The sequence below is a fragment of the Magallana gigas genome, chromosome 6 (genome assembly GCF_963853765.1).
Source record: "Magallana gigas chromosome 6, xbMagGiga1.1, whole genome shotgun sequence".
Classification (NCBI taxonomy): domain Eukaryota; kingdom Metazoa; phylum Mollusca; class Bivalvia; order Ostreida; family Ostreidae; genus Magallana; species Magallana gigas.
The window spans coordinates 17842495-17869361 of NC_088858.1; the positions used below are offsets into that span (position 1 = coordinate 17842495).

The 26867-nt window shown below is 32.5% G+C and overlaps 1 protein-coding gene across 1 annotated transcript in view; it reads right to left on the minus strand.

The window, feature by feature from the left end:
• LOC105341969 (uncharacterized) overlaps positions 1 to 24936 on the minus strand; it is a 40285-nt gene extending 15349 nt beyond the window's left edge. The window contains exons 1-8 of the mRNA XM_034467735.2: positions 24878 to 24936; positions 21032 to 21142; positions 20748 to 20837; positions 19852 to 19934; positions 19654 to 19755; positions 19466 to 19558; positions 1260 to 1358; positions 1038 to 1133 (exon numbers count right to left, since the gene is read on the minus strand). Of these exons, the coding sequence (XP_034323626.2) occupies positions 1038 to 1133; positions 1260 to 1358; positions 19466 to 19558; positions 19654 to 19755; positions 19852 to 19934; positions 20748 to 20837; positions 21032 to 21090 (622 nt within the window). The 5' untranslated portion in view covers positions 21091 to 21142; positions 24878 to 24936. The remainder of the gene's footprint in view (positions 1 to 1037; positions 1134 to 1259; positions 1359 to 19465; positions 19559 to 19653; positions 19756 to 19851; positions 19935 to 20747; positions 20838 to 21031; positions 21143 to 24877) is intronic.
• Positions 24937 to 26867: the final 1931 nt, after the last annotated feature.

The window sequence follows — 26867 nt, forward strand, 5'->3', positions numbered from 1 at the left end:
AATAATCTAGTACTGTCATGGTTTTTTGTGTGTGTTGGAAGTACATGGTTTTTTGTAATGCACTGTTTGATATTGGAAAATCCAACAGCAGACAGTTGGATATTTAAAAATTGATTAACTGATTGAATCGTATAAAATAAACGTTGATTAATTATAAGGCACCATTGAAGTTTTTGTGAGGACCCTGAGGTTCACGCAGAAAATATATAAGCGAGAATAAACCGGATGTTATCGGGAAAATTCAGCCTGCACATGAGCAAGCCTGGTTCCTATGCGTAATGGGCAGCTCAGGGAACCAGGCTAGCACACGATTATCTGATTCGGGATCGGGATTCCATGCCATATGCACACATAAGTTCAACGGCGCTGTAATTGTAAAGTTGTTTGTAAACAGTACAGAAACAAAGAAATGATCGGCATGTGAAATGAACTGTCAGTATTATGAAATAGGTTAATGTTATGCCGAAACTACAACAGGCATCAAATATCATAATTTGCAATGTTTTGTTGTTTTCCGAATACACATGTAGCTTAACTTCACTTTTATAATAGGCGAGGTTAGAGTACTTCCCGATTAAAAAATGTTTAAGCATTTAAGTATGATTGAATAAATATGTGACTGTATATAATAGATGACTGAATAATTATGTGACTGTCTAAAAGTTAAAACTCAAGAAAAATGCATCAAGATATGAAATAATTTACACAAAGCTGTCACTGCATAGTTAACAAAGTAGTGCGAAGCGTCATGTGTGCGCAGATAGTAGAATTCGCCGAATTCGTGAATACTACACAATAAAGATCATAATTATTAGAAGTATAAATCCTTTAAATTCATAGATAAAAAGTCAGGGCTATACATATACGTAATACAACATACAAATTTAGTGGTTAAAAGCAGGGGGCTAGAGTCGGTGCAATCTCTGATAATCTTAAGACTTTCACGTTTTTGTTGGAAACACATGCGTATGGTCCACGTATTGCAGACCTTTTTTAAAGGACAGCCTCTTATTTACTAATTATATATGTTTACATACGTGTTCCACAGTCTGGCCCAGTATAGTTAGATGGACACTGACAGGTTCGTGATATTAAACATCTGCCTCCGTTCAAACAAAGAGGACTACAAATAGCTGTGATATAAAAACAATTATATCAATAAAAATAGTAAAAAAGCGATTAGTATTTACCTCATTAATTTATCCACCACTTTTGTTATAATTTGATAACAAAAAAAAAGATAATAAGCAACTGATTACGTTCATCACAGTTGGGGCCTGTGAATTTGCCCGCAGGACAGATACATGTATTTGGCCTGGAACATGTACCTCCATTCCTACAGGAAGGATTGCAAATAGCTGAAAGTAAAATAAAAACCAACTAGAAAAGTTTAATATGGCCTATGTAACCGCAAGGCTCATTTCAAATGGGGCAACTGTAAATTTCCTTATTTATTAAAAAGTTTTTTTTAAATAAAACGCAAAGGGTTTTGGCACACAAAAAAAAACAATAAAATCACAGGCACCTGACGTTATAAATTTTTCTAATAATAAAAATAAATACATACTCATACCTTATGATACACATAACAAAAACATATTGAAGATGTTTTGAATCGAAGATTTCCTAACCCCAATCAACAGTCTTTTCAACATTTTCATGATTAAGATAATTGACAATGACTTAGATAATTGATCTAAAAAAAATCCCAAAAAACTAAGCAATTTGATTTAAAAATGATTTTTTCTGTTAAGTTGAAAAAAGGAAAATCAAATAATACAAACAGTGGTAAAACTGTAAAAAACACTGGGGTCATCTCGAAAAGTTGAATTTCTTTGCACAGACAAAAGTTGATTCGTAAAGCTCACTTTTGCTTAAATAAGCTAAAAAACGATAAAAGCCATAAAGCAATGGTATATCTATTACAATGCTTATTTATTTATTTATTTATTTATTTATTTATTTATTTATGAACATCCAAACTTTGAGGAAAGACAAAACAATGTATGAAGATATGTTTACTATGCTCTAAATGATCCGGTTTAACTTCCGGTCGTCACAAAAAGTACTCAAAAATTGACATTTAATCTTTTTGTTTTGTTTAACTTAGAAATAATTTCTTGGAAGTTCTTTTGCAGTTGATATTGTATCCATTTTCTTTTTAAATAGAAAAGGATTTTTTTGTACCGATTAATACTTGAGGAACGAAAAACTTTTCGTTGCTATAGCAACAAGAGTTTAGTTATTAATTATTCTTGCTATAATTAATAACCCGACTTTTCAAATGGATACTTAAAGTGTCTTCCCTAAATGCATTTGTTTCGTGTGACATTAAACATGCTTTGTCAACTGTAGCTTTGTCATGGCAAATTTTACAAGATATTTTAGCATCATGTTAAACTGTTTGCTATTCGATGTTGCATTCTAAGCTGTGTTTTTTTTAACTGAAAATGAAAAATTATCAAAGTCTATCAATGATTCCTACAAAATCACATTTCTCTATGTATTCCTTTATCTTTACTCATGTATGTTTGATCTGGTGAACCAAAACTTCATATTAAAAACTAAGATCCACACCTACTGAAAGTTGTTTGAAATTAATGGGGTTTGATCCAGATTATATGTAAATCACTGGTTTTGCAATTTGATGTCTACATCGAAATTAAAAAAAACTAATCGATAAACTTATTACCAGACTATTAAACATCCGATTCACTAATCATAATACTTTCTTCTTTTTTTTAATTTTGGAGACTTCTTTACAAAAAATAATGAACCTGTTAACTTGGACAAGTACCCAGCAAAATTCCATTATCCATATATTTTTTACTGTTACCGGATTGGTGTTTACCTTGAGTCCTTTGACGCAAAACATGCATTTTAATTATATGACCATATATGCCCCAAACCTATATAAAGCCTGAACCCATGCCCCGTGGGCAGTGAATCAAATTTCAAAATTTAAGAAGATATAATAATAAATGCATTTAGTTATTCTACCTCTAATGTGATAGTACAGAAGAGGACAAAAAAGTTAGACATTTTTGGCAATATTGGCTAGAAACCTTGACACATGTGCCATGAATTTCATGAATTTGGTAGAGTGCTTCATTGACATTATAATCATGCATTTAGTTTGAACCAAATATATTTAGGAGCATAGAAGAAGATTCTGATACGCCCAATATATGTTTACTATAAGACCCCACCCTTGGGCCTGACCATGAATTTAAAATTTATGAAGAAAACTTCATGGACATCATAAAAAAGCATTATATTTATCTTCCACTACTGTGATAGAGAAGATTTTCTTAGATTTTCATTTTATGGTTTTATGACCCCACCTTTAGGTCTGACCCATGACTCAAGGGCAATGAATTTCACAATCTAAGAAGAGAGCTTTTTGGACATCATAACCATGCATTAATTTTTTCTCGAATATATATGGGATAGAGAAGAAGATTTTCTAAGATTTAATACAATTTCATTATAAGGCCGTATTGACGGCGCCTCGTGATCTTAACTCCTAAACCCAGTGGCCATGAATTTCACAATTGTTGGTAGAGGGCACCATGGCATCATAATTATGCTTTTGGTTTTTCTCAAACTTATATGAAGTAGAGAAGATTTCCTAAAGTTTAATACATTTTCACTATTTGGCATATTGGTACCACCCTAGGGTCTGAGCACCTGACCCAAGGGTAATGAATTTCACAATTTTTGTAGAGGGCTTAATGGACAATGTGTAATCCACACGTCAAGCATCAATTACATGTTTTAAAAATTTAGTACATTGAGCCCGATTTTTTCCCCGATAATTGTTTTCCAAACAATATTTTTTAAATGTCGACCGGACAAAGGACAGTAACAAAAGAAGTCACGATAGTATGCAGGACAGTGAAGGAGAAACGGAATGTACACGTAAGTCCTTTGAATATGTTGAAAAATACGAACTCAAAGATGTTATGCAAGGCATATCAAACATACAAAGCACACTTGCGAATCTCATGATAAATTTTGAGTCTCACAGAAATGAACTTGCAAACATTAAGCAGGACATATACGGTAAACACGGAGTTGAAGAACGATTACAATTAGTACAGTCGCAAGCCGATGATACGATTGGCCATTTCACAGAATTGGAATCAAAACATGAAAAAAACGACACGTGAAATTAGTATTCTGAAAGATCTCGTCATTAAACTCGAACAAAAAGTGGAATTCCAGACCAACCAAATTATTGACCTGAAAACTAAAAGCATGGAATGTAATACGATTATAACAGGACTAAATGAAAACCAAAATGAAAACCTTCCACTTCTAGTTCAAACATTTTTTATGCACGATCTAGAAATGCAAGAATCGGAAGTCAACAATGTTGGAATCATCAAACTTTACAGACAAGGAGATCCAAAGACAAATAGAAAGATTCCAAGACCAGTATTTATTCAATTTGCAAATTTACACCAAAAAGAAAAAATCATGACAAGAATTCCAAAGTTAAAAGAAAAAAAATCGCCAGTGAGAATTTCCAATCACTTTCAAGAAGAAATGAGAGAACGCAGAAAGCGCCTGTACGATCTCCAACACAGCTATAACGAGAGACAAATCACAACGGTGATCAAAGGTGACAAACTTGTGTTCCAGAGTAACGGATCCGTATACCGTGAAAAGGTCAACAGACCGTCAGCCGATGAATTACTCGATGCCTGGAGCGACAAAATCGAAACGAAAGTATTCGAAGGAAAACATACAGAGGATAACGGAAACCGGTTCTCATCATATGCAGCTGAAGTTAGCTCGGTAAAACAAGTAAACCAAGCCTTGAAAAAAATACTCCGACTACCCCGAGTAAGTAGCGCGACCCACAATGTATACGCATACGTCTTCACTAATTCAGAAGGAGTGACGCATGAGGGCAGTGATGATGATGGAGAACATGGTGCTGGCCGGGCGTTGTTGCGAGAGATGAAAGACAATAATATTAAAAATTGCGTCGTTGTCGTCTCCAGGTGGTTCCATAGTAAAATTGGCCCCCGCCGATTTCGTCATATACTGGAAACTGGTTTGAGTGCTACCGCGAATATGGCGTAAAAGTGAATGCTGTCGTGACAGTGATGTAAAATCCAATAAACACAACTTCTGCATTATAAGGTTGTAAATATTTATTTCTCATCCATATTGAGATTCTGTATTATTTTGCTTTGAACTCCTTTACTTTTTGTCGGAATTATCCGGTTCAACCGGCATAGGTTTAATGTTTTATACAGCGACTGTCAACATCCGGTTGATATACGGTTACATGTGTCATCATGTGATGTTTTGTAAGTAATTTACCTTTTTTTCTCCCTTACCAATTGTTATTTAATGGGAATTTTGATAGCTTGACAAGACGATGGACTCGGTTTCTTTACCTTGACATTTTATGAAAATAAATACCCAAAAGTTATGAAATAGAAAACTGATATTCAACGGGCAATTTTGTAGTCTACCATTGTTGATAAATTATCTTTTGTGTAAATTTATATGATCATAGAGAACAATTTCTTTGTAAACTAAGGTAAAGCTGACTACTCTTATCAAATGTTACTTTATCCATTTATTATTATTTTTTTTTTAAACAATGGACCATAATGTACAGAGTATTACCTAACACCTAGGATATCCCAACACCACAATTTTTTTTTCTCTCCTAATCATTCTATTGTAAATTGATACCGAATTCATAACTTTCCCTCTCTACCCCAAACAGTTCAACAATTCCCTTTTAATATCCATGACCCCTTTTCTATTGTTTATGATGATTGCAAAGAAAACAACACAAAACCAGAAGTTTGACAATGGATAATAATAATATAAACTAGACACGATCTCGTTGCGAGCAACGAGGAGGTCTTCCGTCTGATTTTAGAAATTGAGATTTTTGTTTGATCTTGATTTTGCTATTTAACAGCTATACATGATTTAAAACAGGAAAAGAGGATCTTCATTTTAAGTGCCTGATACTATTTTGTTTCAGGTGTAAGAGTTTTGTTCAACAAGTGTTTAGAAATTCGTCACCGTTCTTGAGATATCTCAGAAAGAATATTTTAGGGGCCGGACCTTATCTCCTTATTGGGGCCGCTGAACAAAAATTGTAAGGTTGCATGTTATTAGGTACATTATTTTGAGCATCTTTTCTTTTATACTGCATTTCAAAATATTTTTTCTTTTTGAGATATAGGTTATCACATTTTTGGACTTTTGACCCCTAAAAATCCTTAATTACGTAACACATGAGAAAAATCATTATAATGTTAGGCTACACAACTGTTAGATAAACATATTTGCTTCTATAATCTATTACGAAATACCCCTCGGTAAAGAACTATAGGAAAAAGACTTTAGAGCCCTCTAGGTCCCTAATATTAGGGGCCAGCCCCTTTTTCATGGTATCAAATGAAAGGTCATTTGATTATAAAGACATTTTGTTCAACAAGTGTTCAGAAATCCGTTACCATTCTTGAGATATCTCAGAAAGAATATTTTAGGGGCCGGTCCCTTATCTCTTTATTGGGGCCGCTGAACCAAATTTTTTAGGCTGCATGTTGTTAAGGACATCATTTTGAGCATCTTTTCTTTTATATAGCTTTTCAAAATATTTTTCCGTTTTGAGATATAGGTGGTCAAAGTTTTGGACTTCTGACCCCTAAAAATCCCTAATTACGTAACATATGAGAAAATTATTATACTGCTTGGCTTCATAACTGTAAGATAAACATATTTGCTTCTATAATTTATTACAACATATCCCTCAGTAAAGAACTATAGTAAAAAGAGTTAAGAGCCCTCTAGGTCCCTAATATTAGGGACCAGCCCCTTTTTCTTGGTATCAAATGAAAGGTCATTTAATTATAAAGACATTTTGTTCAACAAGTGTTCAGAAATTCGTTACCATTCTTGAGATATCTCAGAAAGAATGTTTTAGGGGCCGGTCCCTTATCTCCTTATTGGGGCCGCTGAACCAAATTTTTTAGGTTACATGGTGTTAAGTACATCATTTTGAGCATCTTTTCTTGTATACTGCATTTCAAAATATTTTTCCGTTTTGAGATATAGGTGGTCAAAGTTTTGGACTTCTGACCCCTAAAATTCCCTAATTACGTAACATATGAGAAAATCGTTATACTGCTTAGCTTCATACCTGTAAGATAAACATATTTGCTTCTATAATTTATTACAAAATATCCCTCGGTAAAGAGTTATGGGTAAAAGACTTTAGAGCCTTCTAGGTCCCTAATTTGAGGGGCCAGCCCCTTTTTCCTGATATCAGCAGAAAGGTCTTGTAAATATAAACTTTTTTTACATTACATGTTTTAACAAAATATTTTCCAGAAAAGAGATAAAGAGAGAAAAGCACAAAAATTCACGACGCTTTTTTAATGTCAATTTTCGAGCCATAGCGAGCTTTGGCGCCAGTAGTGCTAAACATACAAAACAACAATCATGCAAAACTTCAATCTTTCGTTTACCAACCGTAGAAATTTGAGCTTAATATCTCTTATAGTTTAGGAGAACAACAGAAGACAAAATACCCATATAAAAATTAGAAAAATCTCAATATCTCAAAAATGGATGTGACGTCATCAATACAAAAAATTTCCAATCAAGTTCAGACCACTATCTATCACATCCTAAAATTTGATCGAGATCAGCCGAGCCGTTTCTGAGAAATCGCGTGCACAAAAAAAGGGGAAAAAATAATAATAACTAGACACGATCTCGTTGCGAGCAACGAGGAGGTCTTCCGTCCAATTTTTAGAAGGAAATATGACATCATCGACTTTGATTTTCGACAGCAAAACATAATATGGAAAAAGTACAAATCCGTTGTATCGATACATAACTCTGAGATAAAGATATTTGCTTCTATAACCTTTCAAAAAATATCTCTCAGTAAAGTGCTACAGTTAAAGACATTAGAGCCCTATGGTCCACTTATTTTAGGGGCCAGTCCCTTTTCTGATATAAAATGAAAGTTCATATAATTCTTAACACATTTTGTTCAACAGGTGTTTAGAAATTCGTTACCGTTCTGGAGATATATAAAAAAGAATGTTTTAGGGGCCGATCCTTTATCTCCTTATAGGGGCCGTTTAAAGAAAATTCAAAGGTTGAATATTGGTAAAAACATTAATTTGAACAACTTTTCTTCTGCATTGCATTACAGAATATTTTTCCTTTCTGAGATATGGCTGATCAAAATTTTGGACTTTTGGTCCCTAAAAACCCTTAAATACGTAATACATGACAAAATCATTACATTGATTGGATACATGACTGTGAGATAAACACATTTGCTTCTATAACATTTCACAAAATATCTGTCAATAAAAGGTTATAGATAAACGACTTTAGAGCCCTTTGATCCCCCTAATTTTAGGGGCCAGCCCCTTTTTCTTGATATCAAATGAAAGGTTGTTTAATTCTAAACACATTTTGTTCAACAAGTGTTTAGAAATTCGTTACCGTTCTGGAAATATATAAGAAAGAAGGTTTTAGGGGCCAATCCCATATATCCTTAAAGGGGCCGTTTGACGAAATTTTGAAGGTTGCATTTTGTTAAGAACATCATTTTGAAGAAATGTGCTTCTGTACTGTATTACAAGATATTTTTCCTTTCTGAGATATGGATGATCAAAATTTTGGACTTTTGGCCCCTAAAAACCCTTAATTACGTAACACATGATAAAATCATTACATTGCTGGAATACATAACTGTAGGATAAACACATTTGCTTCTATAACATTTCACAAAATATCTGTCAGTAAAGGGCTACAGATTAAAGACTTAAGAGCTTTTTGGTCCCCTAATTTTAGGGGCCAGCCCCTTTTTCTTGATATCAAATGAAAGGTCTTGTAAATAAAAACTTTTTTTGCATTACATGTGTTAACAAAATATTTTTCAGAAAAGAGATAAACTATGAAAACCATTAAAAATTACGACGTTTTTTTTAATCTCAATTTTCGGGACCAGGCGAGCTTAAACGCCTTTTGAGCGTGACAAATATGAACGCCAAATAGCACATCTACAATCTCTTGTCTACAATCCCTCAAAGTTTGAACTCAATATCTTTTACCGTTTAGGAGGAGATCCCTGGACAAGACGACCCTCTGAAAATCGTTGAAACGTCATTTTCTCAAGAACGGAAATGACGTCATCAAAATAAAAAAATGTATATTAAGTTCGGATTAATATCTATGAGATCTGAAAGTTTCACGAAAATCGGCTGAGCCATTTCTGAGAAATCGCCTGCACAAATTTTGTAAGAAAAAAAATAATAATAATAGGGAAAAAGAAACCGAACGAAAACAATAAGGTCTTCCGTTGGAAAACGGAAGACCTTAACTAGACACGATCTCGTTGCGAGCAACGAGGAGGTCTTCCGTCCGATTTTTAGAAGAAAATATGACATCATCTAATTTGATTTTCGACAACAAAACATGATATGGAAAAAGGAGTGAAGTACTAATGCTTTATTGCATCGCTTTTTATAAGTTCTATTACATTGATTTTTTACAGGCTTGAATTTCTTCCAATTAAGATTGAAAAGATTAATTTTGATTACATCTGGTCCCTAAAAACCCTAATTGGGTAACGCAAGAGAAAATCATTATATTGTAAGGATATAGAAACGTATTATACCTAATCTAGCATTCATAACCTTTCACAAAATGGCTCTCATTAAAGGGCTATAGATAAAAAAATTTAGAGCCCTTTGATCCCCTAATTTAAGGGGCCAGCCCCTTTTTTTGGAATCAAATGAAAGAACATTTAATTCTGAAAACATTTTGTCAACAACAAGTGTTTAAGAATACGTTAGCGTTCTGGAGATATATGAGAAAGAAGATATGGGTGATCAAAATCTGGAACATTGGAACCTAAAAACCTGAAATTACGAAATCATTACATTGCTTGGATGCATAACTGTGATATAAACATATTTGCTTCTATAACCTTTCACAAAATGTCTCTCAGTTAAGGGCAACAGATTAAAGCCATTAGAGCCCTTTGTCCCCTTATTTGAGGGGCCAGTCCCTTTTTCTACATATTAAATAAAAGGTCATTTAATTCTAAACAAATTTTGTTCAACAAGTGTTTAGAATTCGTTACCATTTTAGAGATAAATGAGAAAGAAGGTTTTAGGGGCCGATCCTTTATCTCCTTATAGGGGCCGTTTAACAAAATTTTGAAGGTTGCATATTGTTAAACACATTAATTTGAACAACTTTTCCTCTGTATTGCATTACAAAATATTTTTCCTTTCTGAGATATAGGAGATCGAAATTTTGGACTTTTGGCCCCTAAAAACCCTTAACTACGTAATACATGATAAAATCATTACACTGCTTGGATACATAACTGAGAGATAGACATATTTGCTTCTATAACATTTCACAAAATATCTCTCAGAAAAGGGCTACAGATTAAAGACTTTAGAGCCCTTTCTTCCCCTTATTTGAGGGGCCAGCCCCTTTTTCTTGATTTCAAAGAAAATGTCCTGTAAATAGAAACTTTTTTTACTTTACATGTCTTAACAAATTATTTTTCAGAAAAGAGATAATTAACGAAAACCAGAAAAAATTATGACGTTTGTTTAATCTCAATTTTCGGGTCCAGGCGAGCTTCGACGCTTTTTGCGATCGAAATGATTTTAAACCTTCATGCACATTTTAAGTCTTCCGTCTACCATCGCTGAAAATTTCAAGTTTATATCTGCTATAGTTTAAGAGGAGTACTGCCGACAAAATACCCCTCTGAAAATCGAAAAAACGACTATATCTCAAAACCGGAAGTGACGTCATCAACAAAAAAATTTTGCAATAGGGTTCATATCATCATCTATTAGATCTAAAAGTTTTATGAAAATCAATTGAGTAGTTTTCGAGATCTCGCGTGCACAAAATTTGTAAGAAAAAAAAAATAATATAGAAGAATAGGGAAAAAGAAACAAAGCAATAACAATAAGGTCTTCCGTTGGAAACGGAAGACCTTAATAAGAATAGGGAAAAAGAAACCGAAGAATAACATTATATATTAATATTATATATTAAAAATATTAAGTGTTAACTGCCAGGGCCTCGGAGACAAAAGTAAAAGAAAAGATGTGTTTAACTACCTTCATAATAAAAAATATAACATTTTTTTCTGCAAGATACACATTTTGTACAAGGGGACGAGAAAATGATACAAACACAATGGGGTTTTGAAGCTTACTTTAGTTCCTATAGATCTAATGCCCGTGGAGTGGCAATTTTTTTAAAAAACAATTTTGAATTTAAAGTTCATGATGCATTTTCAGATATTAATGGTAACAGTCTAATGTTAGATGTAACTATAGAAAATAAACAATACTTGCTAGTAAATATATATGGACCAAATGAAGACAATCCACAATTTTATAAAGATATAGGGAAAAAATTGAACCAGTATCAAATAATCACTACATTATTATGGGTGGTGACTTCAATATGGTAATGGATAAGAACTTAGATACTATGAATTATAAAAACTTGAATAATCCCAAAGCTCGGTCTGAATTATTTAATCAAATGGAATCCCTAAATTTGAGTGATATATTTAGATGTACAAATCCACAATTAAAACGAATTACCTGGAGGAAAAAAAATCCAATTAAACAAGCAAGACTAGATTTTTTTCTTATATCATGTGAATTATCTCCCTTTATACAAACTATTGAATATGAAAATAGTTACCGTTCAGACCATAGCCCAGTTGTGTTACATATAAAAACTACAGACTTTGTACAGGGCAGAGGATATTGGAAGTTTAACAACTCTCTTCTCTCTGATAAAGAATATATACAAACAATAAAGACACTGATAATTGATATAAAAAGACAATATGCTGCTCTTGTTTATAACATTAATGAAATTCAAAATATCAAAGACTCAGAAATAGTATTTCAAATATCTGACAGCCTATTTTTCGATACATTATTAATGGAAATAAGGGGGAAATCTATCTCTTTTAGCACATACAAAAAAGAAAATTAAAAGAAGAAGAAAAAAAACTTGAAGATGAGATAAAAAACTTAGAAAAAAATTTAGATGAGTCGAGCAAACAAATATTGGCTGATAAGCAGATACTGTATGAATTTGAAAACTTAAGAGCACATAAACTTAAAGGAAACTATATCAGATCAAGGGCACAGTGGATTGAAGAAGGAGAAAAACCAACAAGATATTTTTGTAATCTAGAATCGCGCAACTTTATCAATAAACAATTATCAAAGCTAGAAATTGAAAATGGTCAAATTATACAATCACAAGAAGAAATTTTAAATAAAACAAAGTTGTTTTATGAAAATCTATACCAAAAAAAGGAAACTTTAGAAAGATATAATTTAGCTGAAAAACTTAAACATTACAAAGTCAAAAAACTAACAGATCAAGAATCAAATAATTTAGAAGGTCCGGTCACCAAAGCTGAAATTTTAAAAACCCTAAAGCAAATGAAAAATGATAAAAGCCCAGGTGCAGATGGATTTACTGTAGAATTCTTCAAATTTTTCTGGGCAGACTTAGGTGAATATATAACCAGATCAATAAATGATTCTTACAATAAAGGAGAATTTACAAATACACAAAAATTAGGGATAATAACTTGTATACCAAAACCTGATAAACATAGACAACTTTTAAAGAACTGGAGACCTATTACACTCCTCTCAGTAATTTACAAAATTGCTTCAGGTTGTATCGCAGAAAGGTTAAAAACAAAACTGCTTACAATAATAAATGATGATCAAACCGGTTTTTTAAAAGGAAGATTTATTGGAGAAAATATTAGAATTGTATATGATATTATGAGTTACACTGAATTCAATGATATTCCAGGCCTATTGATGTTAATAGATTTTGAAAAAGCATTTGATACAGTTTCATGGGACTTTATATTCCAAACTTTAACCTTCTTTAATTTTGGAGTTTCAATCAAAAAGTGGATCAAGTGTTTTTATCAGAATATATCCTCTTGTTTTATTCAAAATGGTATACTCTCCCAATATTTTAACCCTCAAAGAGGCTCTAGACAAGGAGACCCAGTATCTCCATACTTATTTATTCTTTGCGCAGAAATTTTAGGTATTCTAATCCGAAATAATAGAGATATTAAAGGAATTGAGATTGACGGAGAAGAATATAAGATATCACAATATGCTGATGATACATCCTTGATATCAGATGGGTCAGCATCATCTCTAGATGTTATACTACAAACATTAGACTATTTTGCAGAAATATCAGGCCTAAAAATTAATTTCAGTAAAACAAAACTGATTTGGATAGGTAGCAAAAAATTCTCAATAAATGTTTATCACCACACAAGATGGAAATTTAATTTGGAGGAAACAATGTTCGATTTACTTGGAATAAATTTTTCTGTTAACTTAGATGAAATGATGGATCTAAATTATAACAACAAGATGGAACAAATAGTAAAGTTAATAAAACAGTGGAAAAATAGAAAGCTTACCCCTCTTGGAAAACTATCAATCATTAAAACCCTTTTTATTCCAAAGATGAATCATTTGATACTAACTTTACCAAATCCCCCAACCCACTATATAAAAAAATTTGAGATTAAACTGTATGAATTTTTGTGGGATGGTAAACTAAACAAAATTAAAAAAGCTGCAATTATACAAGATTATAAAGATGGCGGTCTAAAGATGATAGAATATTCAGATTTTATAATTGCTCTCAAGTCTAGTTGGACAAGACGACTAATATCATCCACGGATTCAAAATGGAAGAAATTATTTGAATCTGATTTAAATGTTACTATACCAGAACTTATGAATTTCGGAATACACTTTGTCAAAATTCTAAAAGATAGAACAAAAAATAAATTCTGGAAGGATGTCCTTCAAAGTTGGATACTGGTTTATAAAGCAAATATTTCAAAACAATGTAAAAACATATCAAATGACCACTTATGGTATAATCCGGATATAACAATTGATAAAGAAACACTCTTTTTTTAAAATTGTTTTGATAATGGGATAAGATACATTAGTGACATATGTAATGCAGATGGTAGTTACCTTCCTTTTCACGATTTTAACACTTTTTACAATACAAAATTAAATTTTCTTCAATATTCAGGTCTTATTTCAGCAATCAGAAGTTATCAAAAGAAGGATGGCAGATATATAAGAAAAGATTATAATCTAAGATACCCAAATACAGTAATAATTTTTATGAACTCAAACAAGGGCTGTAAGGAAATGTATAATGCACTTATCTCAAACAAGAGGCCCATGGGGCCACATCGCTCACCTGAGCAACAATGGGCGTTCAAAAGATATTGTGCCATATGGTCCCTCGGTAGAATAACAAAAAATAAATATTGTCAAGTATTCGAATTTTACACTTATTTTTGCATACACGTAATCATTGACATTGTACCTTCATGAAATACTATTTTTTACCAGAATAAGAAAATCCTACGCAAGATATAAAACTAAACATTTGGTAGGGGTACACTGTTAAGTTGTTAACTTCCAATTCCCTATATTTTCGTTCTGCCCCCCCCCCACCCCCCCACTTTGTAAAGCGATCAAAATATATGAGAGCATATAGGTACATTTGTTTCATCAACTACTTACTTGTTATTGTATTTAAAAAATATATATAATAGTTATTGTATTTTATTTAAAAAATCCTACATGTATAGATGTGAAGAAGAAAATTGTACCTCAATGTGCTCAATTCCTCAAATTAAAACATTCAAAAATTTAATTTGTCTTCTCCATTATAATTAAATGACTGTTATTTATCTCGCGTACAAACCAGGATAATTTTCCGCTGTGCTATTTTCTTAGGAATAGCGATAATTATTTTATCCCCATAACAGAAATGTGTCAGAACTATGGAAACTTTTTTAAAGATGTCGTTTTTATTTACTCGTGTCTGAAAAACTATCAAAATTGATGTAGATTTCACATTATTTATTGTATAATGAGGGGACCCCAGAGAGTAGGTATATACAGAATATCATTCTTTTATTTTGTTTGTACAAGTATTTAACATACTCTAATTCATATAGAATTTCTAATGTTCAACCAAAATTTCAGCGTCAATCGTAGAATTATAAGCAAGATACAGAGCTCACAGTTTCCCTAGGTTTGAGTCATATTTTGTTGACATGACTTTACGCATAAGATAATGCCGAATTACCGATAGAATGAATTGTATTTCAGTGCTTTTTTGATACATCAGATTTTGCTTAATTTGCGCAGGTAAACAGTTAACTGTTTGATTTACCGAAGTCTCTGTTTGAATTGATACGTAAAAATCACGTAATACGAGAGTTCCCAGGTTAAATTACAAAGCATAAATAATGAAAACGAAACGAAAATCAGAACAAGCTAACACCAACGTCATGTGTGAAATCTGTCAACGCATTGAAATATTAAGCCTCAATTTACTTCACAAAATCGGCACCAATATATTTTGCATGTTTCAAAAATTTCCCTTCATACACGAACTGTTGCATAACAAGCAAATTCATCATAGTCAGATCGACCCTTTTTCGTATAATGTCATGGCTGCTTTAAACAAAGAACCTCGTTTTAGAAGTATGAAATACGAGTCTTGGTAAAATGGGTATGCAAACCCGGGCCGTGGCAAAATAAAAGCCGGGGCAGATCGGCAATCGTCAATTCCAAATACGCATTATTTTGCGGCAATATTTACAGCGAATACAAATATAACTGGTCCATCAAATATCCTGAAATTTTAATGAGATTGGCAGATTAATAACTGCCAATCTTTTGTTTTGACCAGGCCAAGTCTTGCCTACCCATTTTACCGGATGCCGAACCGAACCGAAGCTGAAACACGCCTTTCCTTTATCATTATTTTCGTAATAACTCAGATTTGAAACTGAATTAGACCTTAATTTTTGCAATTTATATTTTCCTTCCCATAAGGATAATTTATGCTACACTACGTTGAATTTGCCTCGGTAGTTCTTGAGAAGAAGATTTTTAAAAATGCACCCCCCTTTTTCTACAGTTTCAAGGTTTTCTCCGCTTTGAATACAGATCGGACTTTTATTTCTGCAATTTATATTCGCCATCCCATAAGGCTGCTTTGTGCCAAATTTGGTTGAAATTGGATAAGCGGTTTTAGAGAAGAAGTTCAAAATGTAAAAAGTTTACAGACGGACGGACGGACAGACAGACGGACAGACGGACGACGGACAAAATGTGATCAGAATAGCTCACTTGAGCTTTCAGCTCAGGTGAGCTAAAAAGAAAGAATTGCCCACATCTGAAAAAAATGGGAAGAAAAGGGATACTGCTTCACAAGAAAAGAATGGAATCTTATTTATAATTTGCCATTTAAATGTACTCAAGAAACTAGGTTACAATGGCTTCAAACCCAGTTACTTCACAGAATTTCTGCAACAAATAAATACTTATGTAATTGCAATTTAATCAACTCTGCTTCATGCTCTTTCTGTGGACAGTTAACAGAAACAATAAACCATTTATTTTCTGAATGCTACCTCATAAAAGAACTTTGGGACAAAATTAAACACTGGCTTGATGATTTACAGTTAAACGTGAATTTTGATAATAAATCTATTCTGTTTGGTAAATATCTGAACAGTGATATACATCGCTTTGAAAATCTATTAATTTTGATAGTAAAACAATATATATATGCCTGTAAATTTAGTTTCTCTAAACAATTAAACGTAGAGGCACTGAAACATACCATTATTAACAGACTTTATGTTGAAAAATATATTCTTCTAAAAAACTGCAAATACCAAGAGTATAATAACTATTGGTCAAACATCTTCCAAAAGCTAGAATCATAGATAATTGCTTTCATCTGCTTTCTATTTTTGTACCTCTCCCCTACCCCCTGCTTTATTTTTTTTTCTCTCTATTTTTTCCCTCCTCCCCATGGGTGATTTCATCAAAATCATATGCTGGTAAATCCTGATTTATGGAAACACACTTTGTTATATATGCATGTGTATTATGTTTGTGTCTATGCCAATGTACATGTCATACATGCATGTATTTAAGTCTGTACAAGAATACAAGAGCAAGATTAATTTGTAGTAAGTCAGTGAATTTTTCTTTTTAAACGTATAGATAAATCACCCAATTTTTACCCCTCCCTCATCCCCTCGCCCCCAATATATACCCCCCAAAAATAACAACTTTCATGACAATGCTAAAATTCTAATGGTGATAATGTACATTTGTGTATATACATCTGTATAATCATATTATATTAGAGAAATGTATTAACAAAATTTATTATACCAGTAAGTGTTATATGTATTATATCACTTGTATCTGCTCTTTCTTTTGTGAAAGTTGTATTTAAATTAAAAAAAAAAAAAAAAAAAAAAAAATTTTAAATGCATCGGGGCAGGCCAACTTGAAACAGGCAGGTGAGATTGAGAATTAGAAAACATTAATGCCCCCCATCCCCCCCCCCACCCCCCCTTGGAAACTTCTGCAAAGAAAACGATGGAAACTGCAAATAATTGAAAGATCTGCAAAGAAAATGAACAGAAACTGCAAATAATAGGAATTTTTTAAGTCCATGGCGCATAACTTTGTCAAAAATTATTCGATCATACCCAAAATAAACTTGACCTAGTTTTCAGTAACTTTTCAGTAAGTACAACCGCTGAAAAGAAAATAAACGGAAACTGCATATAATTGGAATTTTTCTAAGTCTAAGACGCATAACTCTATCAAAAATTATTCGATTGTACCAACAATTAGACTTGACATAGATATTTTCATGATAAACCTGTATACATGTACCAAATTTGATTATAAATATATGCATCCTCTGCGAGAAAAATGAACGGAAACTGCAAATTATTAATTTTTTTCTATGTTTTTCCTAAGAGGCATAACTCTGCCGAAAATTGCTCAGTCGTACTAAACATTAAACTTGACTTAAAAGGGCATGGTCACGATTTTGGTCAAAAATTATTTTTCTGATTTTAATGTTTGCAATGCTTAAGTGAGGCATTTTTAATATGCAACAAAAATTTGAGTGTCATTCGTTGAGTTATAAGCGAGTTACAGAGCTCACAATTCTTTACTATTTAAACAATGCTTTTGTTTACATTTTGAATGTTGAAGTGAAAAGTCCAATTTTAGACCTTAAATGAATGTGTTAAACGTTATAAACTTTTTATTTATGCTTAAGATGAATAAAAAGACAGACAAATCAGCTTGAAAAATAATTTTTACTGGTATATTGAACCTATGTAAACAAAAACAGGGCACGAGCCTTGTTTACAAATCAATGAATTGTGCGCTCTGTATCTTGCTTATAAACTAATGACTAACTCTCAAATTTCATTGATCATTAAAAATGCATATCTAAAGCATTGTAAATAATAAAAACATAAAATAGAGTTTGACCGAAATCGTGACCATGCCCCTTTAACATTTATCGTTATAAATAAATACCAAATTTCATTTAAATATGTTAATCTTCTGCAAAGAAAATGAACGGAAACTGTTGGTGGACCGACCGACCGACAGAGAGCAGGAAAGCAATATGCCCTCCCTTTTTCAAAGGGGGGCATAAAAATTTAATGTGGTCTGATACAAACTTTGTGTGAAATTTTAGCTTCTAATCATTTCTATTAATACAAAACATGATACAGACAGAAATTAAGCATATTTTCAACACAGACCTTTAACTTACCAAAATGACCTTGGGACGTCAAAGTCATGACACATCTTTAGGTCATAAGCAATCTTTGTGTGAAGTAAGAACTTCGTATGTTTCTCCATAAAAGAAACAAAAAATTTGTACTTTTCCTGTCAGTGACCTAGACCTTGCCCAAATGACCTTGGGTCAAAGTCATTACACAACCTCTGGTAATAAGCAATATTTGTGGTAAGTAAGAACTTCTAATGATTTTCCATAAAAAAAGATATGGACCGGTCATGAATTTTGCACAGACAGACGAACAAGGTGATTCCTGTATATCCCCCTGACTTCGATAGCGGGGGGTATTATAAATCTGGATAGAAATTCTAGCTATTTGAAAGACCTTGGTTTTTACTAACTAGAAGTTGGAATAGAGGATATAATGTTCTATTTATATTTAGAATAAAAAAGGGTGCATTTAACCGAAACAAAATCTTACCATTTGTTATCATAATGATAACTTTATTGAGGAAAATTCAAACTTTACAATCTGTTATGCAGTTATGTTAGGATGTTGTGAGACACATACATGTACTAGCGTCATTTCGTTTTTAATCATTTTTATGTACTCTAAAGCATTTTAAACTACACTGATGTTGATTGTTTTGGGGGTTTTTAAGATAGTGTTTTGTTGTTTTTTGTGGGGGGTTTTTTAAACTAAAAACATTTTCACCAATTTCGTACTTACGTGCATTACAAAGTCTTCCTTTGTAACCATGGTGACAGGAACAAGTATTTGGCGCTACACATGTGCCGTGTTCACAACGTGGGTTGCACACAGCTAAAACAATTACAACAATAACATTTAAAATTTCAGTTGATAATTAGATCAGATGTAAGAAGTCAAATAAATCAAGGAAGTTTTGTTCATCTTACGAGTTTGACAAGCATATCCTGTATACTGATCGCTATTATAGCAACGGCATTGCTCAGGTGCTACGCACGTTCCACGGCCATAACATCCACTGCTACAGATAGCTAAAATGATGAAGTCATATGCTTCATAATCATATAATATGTGCCACATTTTTTTTTATTGAACAACCTTTTACTTTATGAGAGTTTGATACTTACGTTGGCAGTTTGGTCCTCCATAGCCAGCACAACAAGTTGTTTTATACTCCTCATTATACCGCCAGACCCAGTCATGGTGAGTACTGAACGAAAAAAAAATTAAAAAATATTTCATGAAGACATCCAAAATTTCCTTTTGGGTTTCCGGATTTCAAATGCAGTTTACGTCACCAAGATTATTTTAAATAAGTAAGCTTTAAATAATTTCCAAATGAACTCTGCAGAACAACATTTAAAAAAAAAATATGTAAACAACAGAAAAAAATACTTGATTTTTGTCCGATGGCTGGGTAAAAATAAATATAAATTCTTAATTTGGTACAATGTATGTAAATCGTTCACATAGACATACCTTTAAAAACGATTTATTTTAATAAATCCTGCATATGTGTTTATATATGATACAGTTAACCACTTTTGAATGCTTAAAAATTTAATGTTAACGAACTTCATAATTAAATGTTAATTTCATGTAAATCTGTTTCCATGTCGGAAAAAAAACTCTTTTTATGTCGGCGAATTCGCCCGTTACCCTGAAATAGTTATTACTGCCAATCTTGTTATTTAACTGTCAATCATCTTCAAACAAATTTGCGCCTCGAAATTCGATAAATATAATATCACAAAAATGTTATTACCTGTAACACATCCAAAAATTAAATTAATAAGCACATCAAATAACTAATCAATAAGTATAAGTTTGCCTTATCCTAATTAACACTATAATTTGAAACGACTGAAATCAAAATTCATACCTTTTATTCATACCGGTATAAAGAAAATCTATCTAAATTAAAAATTTAAAGAAAGATCGTAACATTAATATCCCGATTTTAGGAAAGGTCCAGTTGAAAAAACTGATAAGCGATAAAAAAAAAAAAAGTTCACTATCTTACCAAATTCCCCACCACCGACAAGTGCATATCCTGCTCTGATAAGATCTAACTACTTTTGTCGTCTGTTGGCAAGGTGCAGACTGAACAATCCTGAAAAAAGAAAACACTGCATTATCTTAAGAAAAGTGAAGTCTTTTATAAACGCATTATAGGTAACAAAGCAAACTAAGAAAAAAATATAGATCTTCCTAATATTAATACGAGTGGTATAATTCAGGCAAGTACAAAGTACAAATGCATTTAAGAGCTATTGATACGTCTAAAATAAAAAAAAATTCACTTACTTCACTTGCGTTAGTATGAACAGTAGCAGCAAGAAACCGTGAAAACTTAGGGACTTCATGCTTCATTAACAAGTCCAGTGGATGAACTACCGGACTAATGTGCGGCAAAACCTTTAACAGATATACACGTGCGGAAGTATATAGGTGTATCCAAAAAGAGCGTACCCTCTATTGTTGAAGCACGCAAACATCAACCAATAGCAACCAATTATATCTAAAATGGGCGGTTACATTTTGCGGACTAACTTCTTCGAAAAAACGATAGATCATTGTATAAAGCATCCAAATTGTTGTAAATTAACTGTACAAGAAAGTGGCCAATGCCAGTTTACAGGTATGAATAATCAATTGAAGCCGAAAAGTTGTTGTAAATACCGGAGGAGTACACGAAACAAGCGTGTCAACGTCTGTTAAAACAAACCACGCCAACATCAACTAATAGCAATCATTTATATATGAAATCTAGCTGTTACGTATTTCGGACTCTATCCAAAAATAAAATCCAGAAGATTAAAGCATCCTTTTTGATGTAAACTTACATTTTCTAGATAGTGATCAATATCAATTACAGTTACGGACAGGCAATTATAGCCAGTACTTTGTTGCAGTTTATGTTCTCAGTTTCTGTACAATAAAAACAAATGTAGCAAAAATCCTTATTGAAAGCAAAACCGATGCTCCAGGAATTGGACAGTTTTTCCTCGCCAATATTGCAAGATACAGGCAATGTTTACAATTTTAGCTTTCGTGTTAATCTTTATATACAATGAGAAGTGTCATTTTCTTTCTGATTCTTTCAATTGTAGGTCCCATAAATCACTTAATAGTCAATCAACAGAAAGGAAATCAATCAAATCAAAATTTTTTTTTACTCCACTGTAGTGGGAAATGAACTAAATGTATTTTCGAGGCCCTTAACTGAAGTTGAAATTATGAAACTTTTATAATAGTTTCTACAGTCCAGGAAGAAAACTTTATCTGTCTGTCCGTTTCCCCTCTTATTTTTTCCTGTATGATTTTAAAAATTGCAACTTTCTGTAAGTTTTTATACATATAAACTTCGATTATTGATTTGATGGTATATAAGTGATAGATTTTCACCAAATTCACCAGTTATTTAGCTACACCTTTTCATAATTTCAATGTAAAGATTTTTTCCAAAATCACATCTTTTCGGTTGAAATATTCTAAGAACATAATGGATTGCTCAAGCAAACAAGATCAAAGTCTTGGCTGAAATATAAGAGATTCACAATGTAATGTATATAAATCTAGCATCGTGTATATTACTTAGCAATCTGTCTTGAACTTACATCAAAAAGTAATTTGTTTAGATGATGATTTTTATAGAATAGCTCATTGATTATAAATCAGATAAATAGACCATGGAGGGTGCAGTGATTAAAACTGATAAACGATTATGCCATTAAACTAATGAGCCAAACTGATCAGTCTCGAGACTTCGCTTTGGAGCCTTATTTTTGCGGCTGTGTGACCAGTAACAGGGATGGAAAAGTCATCTACAAATACAATACTCCTTTGTACAGTGCACCCTTCTAAGGCAGTCTTTGTCACTTTATAACTACAGGACCATATGACCCATTGTGCTAAACACACAGATGCAGCGAAAAAACCTGGTAGAAAATAGGAGGAGTAAACTTCACAAAAGTAAGGACTCAATATTTCTGGTGGAGGGAAGCCAATTTGCAAGGATGGACATAAACGTGTTTCAAGACCTGTGGGATATAAACGTGTTTCAAGACCTGTGGGCCAGCAGAATACGGCGGACAACTTCTAATCGGGTTTAGGATCCCCATCAACGCATTAAGATTGGACCATATTGTCAATGTTCAGTCAGCTGAGGATGCCCTGACATCAGAACTCCTACTTGCTTTAGGACCTGTTAGAACAGCTAACAACCCTATTGGTGATTTTCTTAACAGTGAGCCAAACCTTGACTTCCTTAACAAGAGTTTGGGTCACGGTTACCCTCCTAGAGCTGCGGAGCCTTTAAATATTCTGAGAGGGACAACTGGGAAAAAGAGAAAGAGGGGAAAGAAAATATGGCAAGAGAGATGAGAGGAAAGTGGAAACTGGAGCAGAGGCTAAGAATGGAGGAACGGAAAATGAACGAAGGGACCGGAACCTATTTAAAACTCTATACGACATCTCAAAACTTACTGTGCCAATGAAAACAAAAATTGTGACGTGCACAAATCGAAACTGACAGTCAGTTATATTAATGTGAACAAAATTCTTTAAGGCTAACTGAACTATTTCGTCAACTTTTAACTAACTGTCAATTGACTGAATTAACTACCAATTAACTGAAAGGCTTATTTTTTCAAATAAAAATGGTAAATATCAGGATCAATAATACGTTTGACTGTTCAGTGACATTGCGAACTATATCTTTGCCTTACAGGGGCATGGTCACGATTTTGGTCAAATTTTATTTTTCTGTTTTTATTAACCGGGTTTTCCAATGGTGAAAATGGCGGGCGGGCGGGCGGATGCCAAAAGGGTACTCTCATTGTACGGAGAACTCCTCCTACAGTTCTCAAGATAGGAAGTTGTTCTTTTGCAGATCAATTGTACATATATCAGAGGTGTGCATATTGCTAGGATTTTGATTTCCGATAATTTATCGAAAAAATACCGGCTTTTGAAATTAGTCATTTTTTGGCAAAATATTGCATATAGGGTACCCTCATTGTACGGATAACTCCTCCTACAGATCTCAAGATAGGAAGTTGTTCTTTTGCAGATCAATTGTACATATATCAGAGGTGTGCATATTGCTAGGATTTTGATTTCCGATAATTTATCGAAAAAATACCAGCTTTTGAACTTAGTCATTTTTTGGCAAAATATTGCATATAGGGAACCCTCATTGTACGGATTACTCTTCCTACAGTTCTCAACATAGGAAGTTGTTCTTTTGCAGATCAATTGTACCTATATTAGAGGTGTGCATTTTGCTAGAATTTTGATTTCCGATAATTTATTTAAAAAATACCAGCTTTTGAACTTAGTCATTTTTTGGCAAAATATTGCATATAGGGTACCCTCATTGTACGGATAACTCCTCCTACAGTTCTCAACATAGGAAGTTGTTCTTTCGCAGATTAATTGTACATATATCAGAGGTGTTCATATTGCTAGGATTTTTATTTCTGATTATTTATGAAAAAAAAATACTAGCTTTTGAACTTAGTCATTTTTTGGCAAAATGTTGCAGATAGGGTACTCCATTTCACTGGATACGGGTTGACATGGATTATGGATACAGTTCACATAAAAGAAAACTCGGTTTGCTGTCACATTGACGGCTTTTCACTTGTTTTTTGCAATGCTTTAGGAATGCATTTCTAATGATCAAATGAAATTTGGGTACCAGTCGTTGAGTTTTAAGCAAGATAGAGGGCAATTCTTCGTCATGTAAACAAGGCTCGTGCCCTGTTTTTGTTTACATAGGTTCAATATACCAGTAAAAAATCTTTTTAAAGCTGGTTTGTGTATCTTATTGTTCATTTAAAGCATATATAAACAGTTCCTAACGATTAACACATTTATTTTAAGTCTAAAACTGGAATTTTCACTTAAACATTCGAAATATAAACAAACGCTTTGTTAACATAGCAAAGAATTGTAAGCAAATGACACTCAAATTTTGGTTGCCTATTAAAAATGCCTTACTAAGCATTGTAAACATTAAAATCGAAAAAATAATTTTTGACCAAAATCGTGACCATGCCCCTTTAAATCTTTTTCTAACTTTTCAATAATCTAAAACAAAATCAAGTCCTTTGCTGAATAGATATTGTAAAAAAAAAAAAAACTCACTCAATTTAATGTTGATAAATCCACCATTGTGTGTGTTTACTTGGCAGTTTACCTTGAGCTTTTATCTAAAACATGATTTGTTTAAATGATGTTTTAAAAAGATATATAGACCATAGAGGGTACAGTGATAAAATATCGTTAAACGATAAACAAGTCTCGAAACTTCGTTTAAGTGAAAGAAAATCCTTTTAATGGTACAGTCAGTCGTATTTGTTTTATAAAGAAGAATTCAGTTTTTATATGTGTTTTATATTTGAAAAGTAAATGTTTTGAAACTCGTCTGCGTTGTGAATTACAGAATGGACAATTTTACAGAATAGATGTTCGTCATTTTAATGACGTAAATATGGCAAAAGAATTATCAAATTGGGAGATTCATTCTTCTTGCCTGTTCCTGACGAATTAAAATACTCAACTTGTCAGAGGAATCGAGCAGTGCTCAAATTTCTGGGCCAAATATGATAACTAATAAATGTACAATCATATTAATTAATTATCATTTTTTAAATGATTTTGAAATATGTTCATACCCCCACGACCTAAAGAAGATATTTTTCACCGTCTTATATGAAGAAGTAAGTTGATTAAAAGTCATCTTTTCCTCGAGTAAAACGACGTAGAAAATAAACCGCAACAAACACGTATTGTCTGAAAAATATTACACATTCATCGAATCTAAAATCTGATGTTTGAAACGAGGATAAAGTACAAATAAATTCATGTAGGAATCTAAAATATAATATTTAATTTTAAACAAGACACCCTTAAAATCTACTATTATATAGTGTACATTCTATGCATATAAGGGAGTAAAAGCAAGGCCGATCATTTACAAACTTAATTTTTAGTGAAAATGATACCTGAGTATTAGATATTGAATAGAATAATGTTGCATCAATATAATTAATCCTTAGTTTGCTAAGGAAGTTTCTGTATGTACGAAATAATGTTGAACATGAGAAATATATAACATACGCTTGCCACGAAAGGATAAATTATTATTCAATTCTAGAGATAAAAGTGTTGTAAAGTTCGTGAATCGAATAAGATTTAGAAGGAAGATGAATGGAGAATTACATTATTTTGGATTTTGTGATGTAATTAATTTCTCAAAATTTGGCATTTTACTGACAATATTTTCCTGTTCATCCTAGGAGGTACCCAGTGTTTTATCACTACGTGGGAACAGGGAAACATTTTGATAAGAACTTGATCTATACACATTGATCTTCAAAAATATTGCCGGATTGAAATAATTAAACAAGATCTGCAAACAAAATTACCAAACGACACCACATTTGGTATTTTTTTAATATAATTATCATTATAAAAAGCTTGGCATTGAATATTTTTTACAAACCAATTGAAACCATTTGAAATTTATTATTTACAAAATACATTTGCAAATTAGTTTAACAAGTATACAACCATGTTCGTTATATGTATACAGTTGTTTGTATGGATGAAATTGAGAGAGAGAGAGAGAGAGAGAGAGAGAGAGAGAGAGAGAGAGAGAGAGAGAGAGAGAAGCGCTTAAGCTATATTCATCGGTTTTTGTAATATGTATAATAGATTAAATATTTACATCTTTTACAGGAAATTTTGATTCAAGGTTTGTCATTAGATAAAATTTTATTGTTCCTTATCAAAGAACAGATAACGCACATTTGTAGCGATGGTTAACCATGTAACGAAGTTATCTATTGAAAATATACGAATAAAAAATTAGGTAGACTATAGGAAATCACTGTTGCAACCACGCACCATAATAACAACAGAATGTAAACTTGCTTAAACCGGTTAGCATCAATATTCATATAAAAGATCGACGACAGAAATAAAATTTAAAAGTAACTTTGACTTCTTTAAAGATTCTTGTTTAAAAAAAATCTTATTAAGGAGTTTGCATATGATATATTTTGCAATTGGTTTTTCTTGGGTTATGGGGTTCTATCTATATTTTGGTCGGTAGCCGGTTTAAACAATTCAA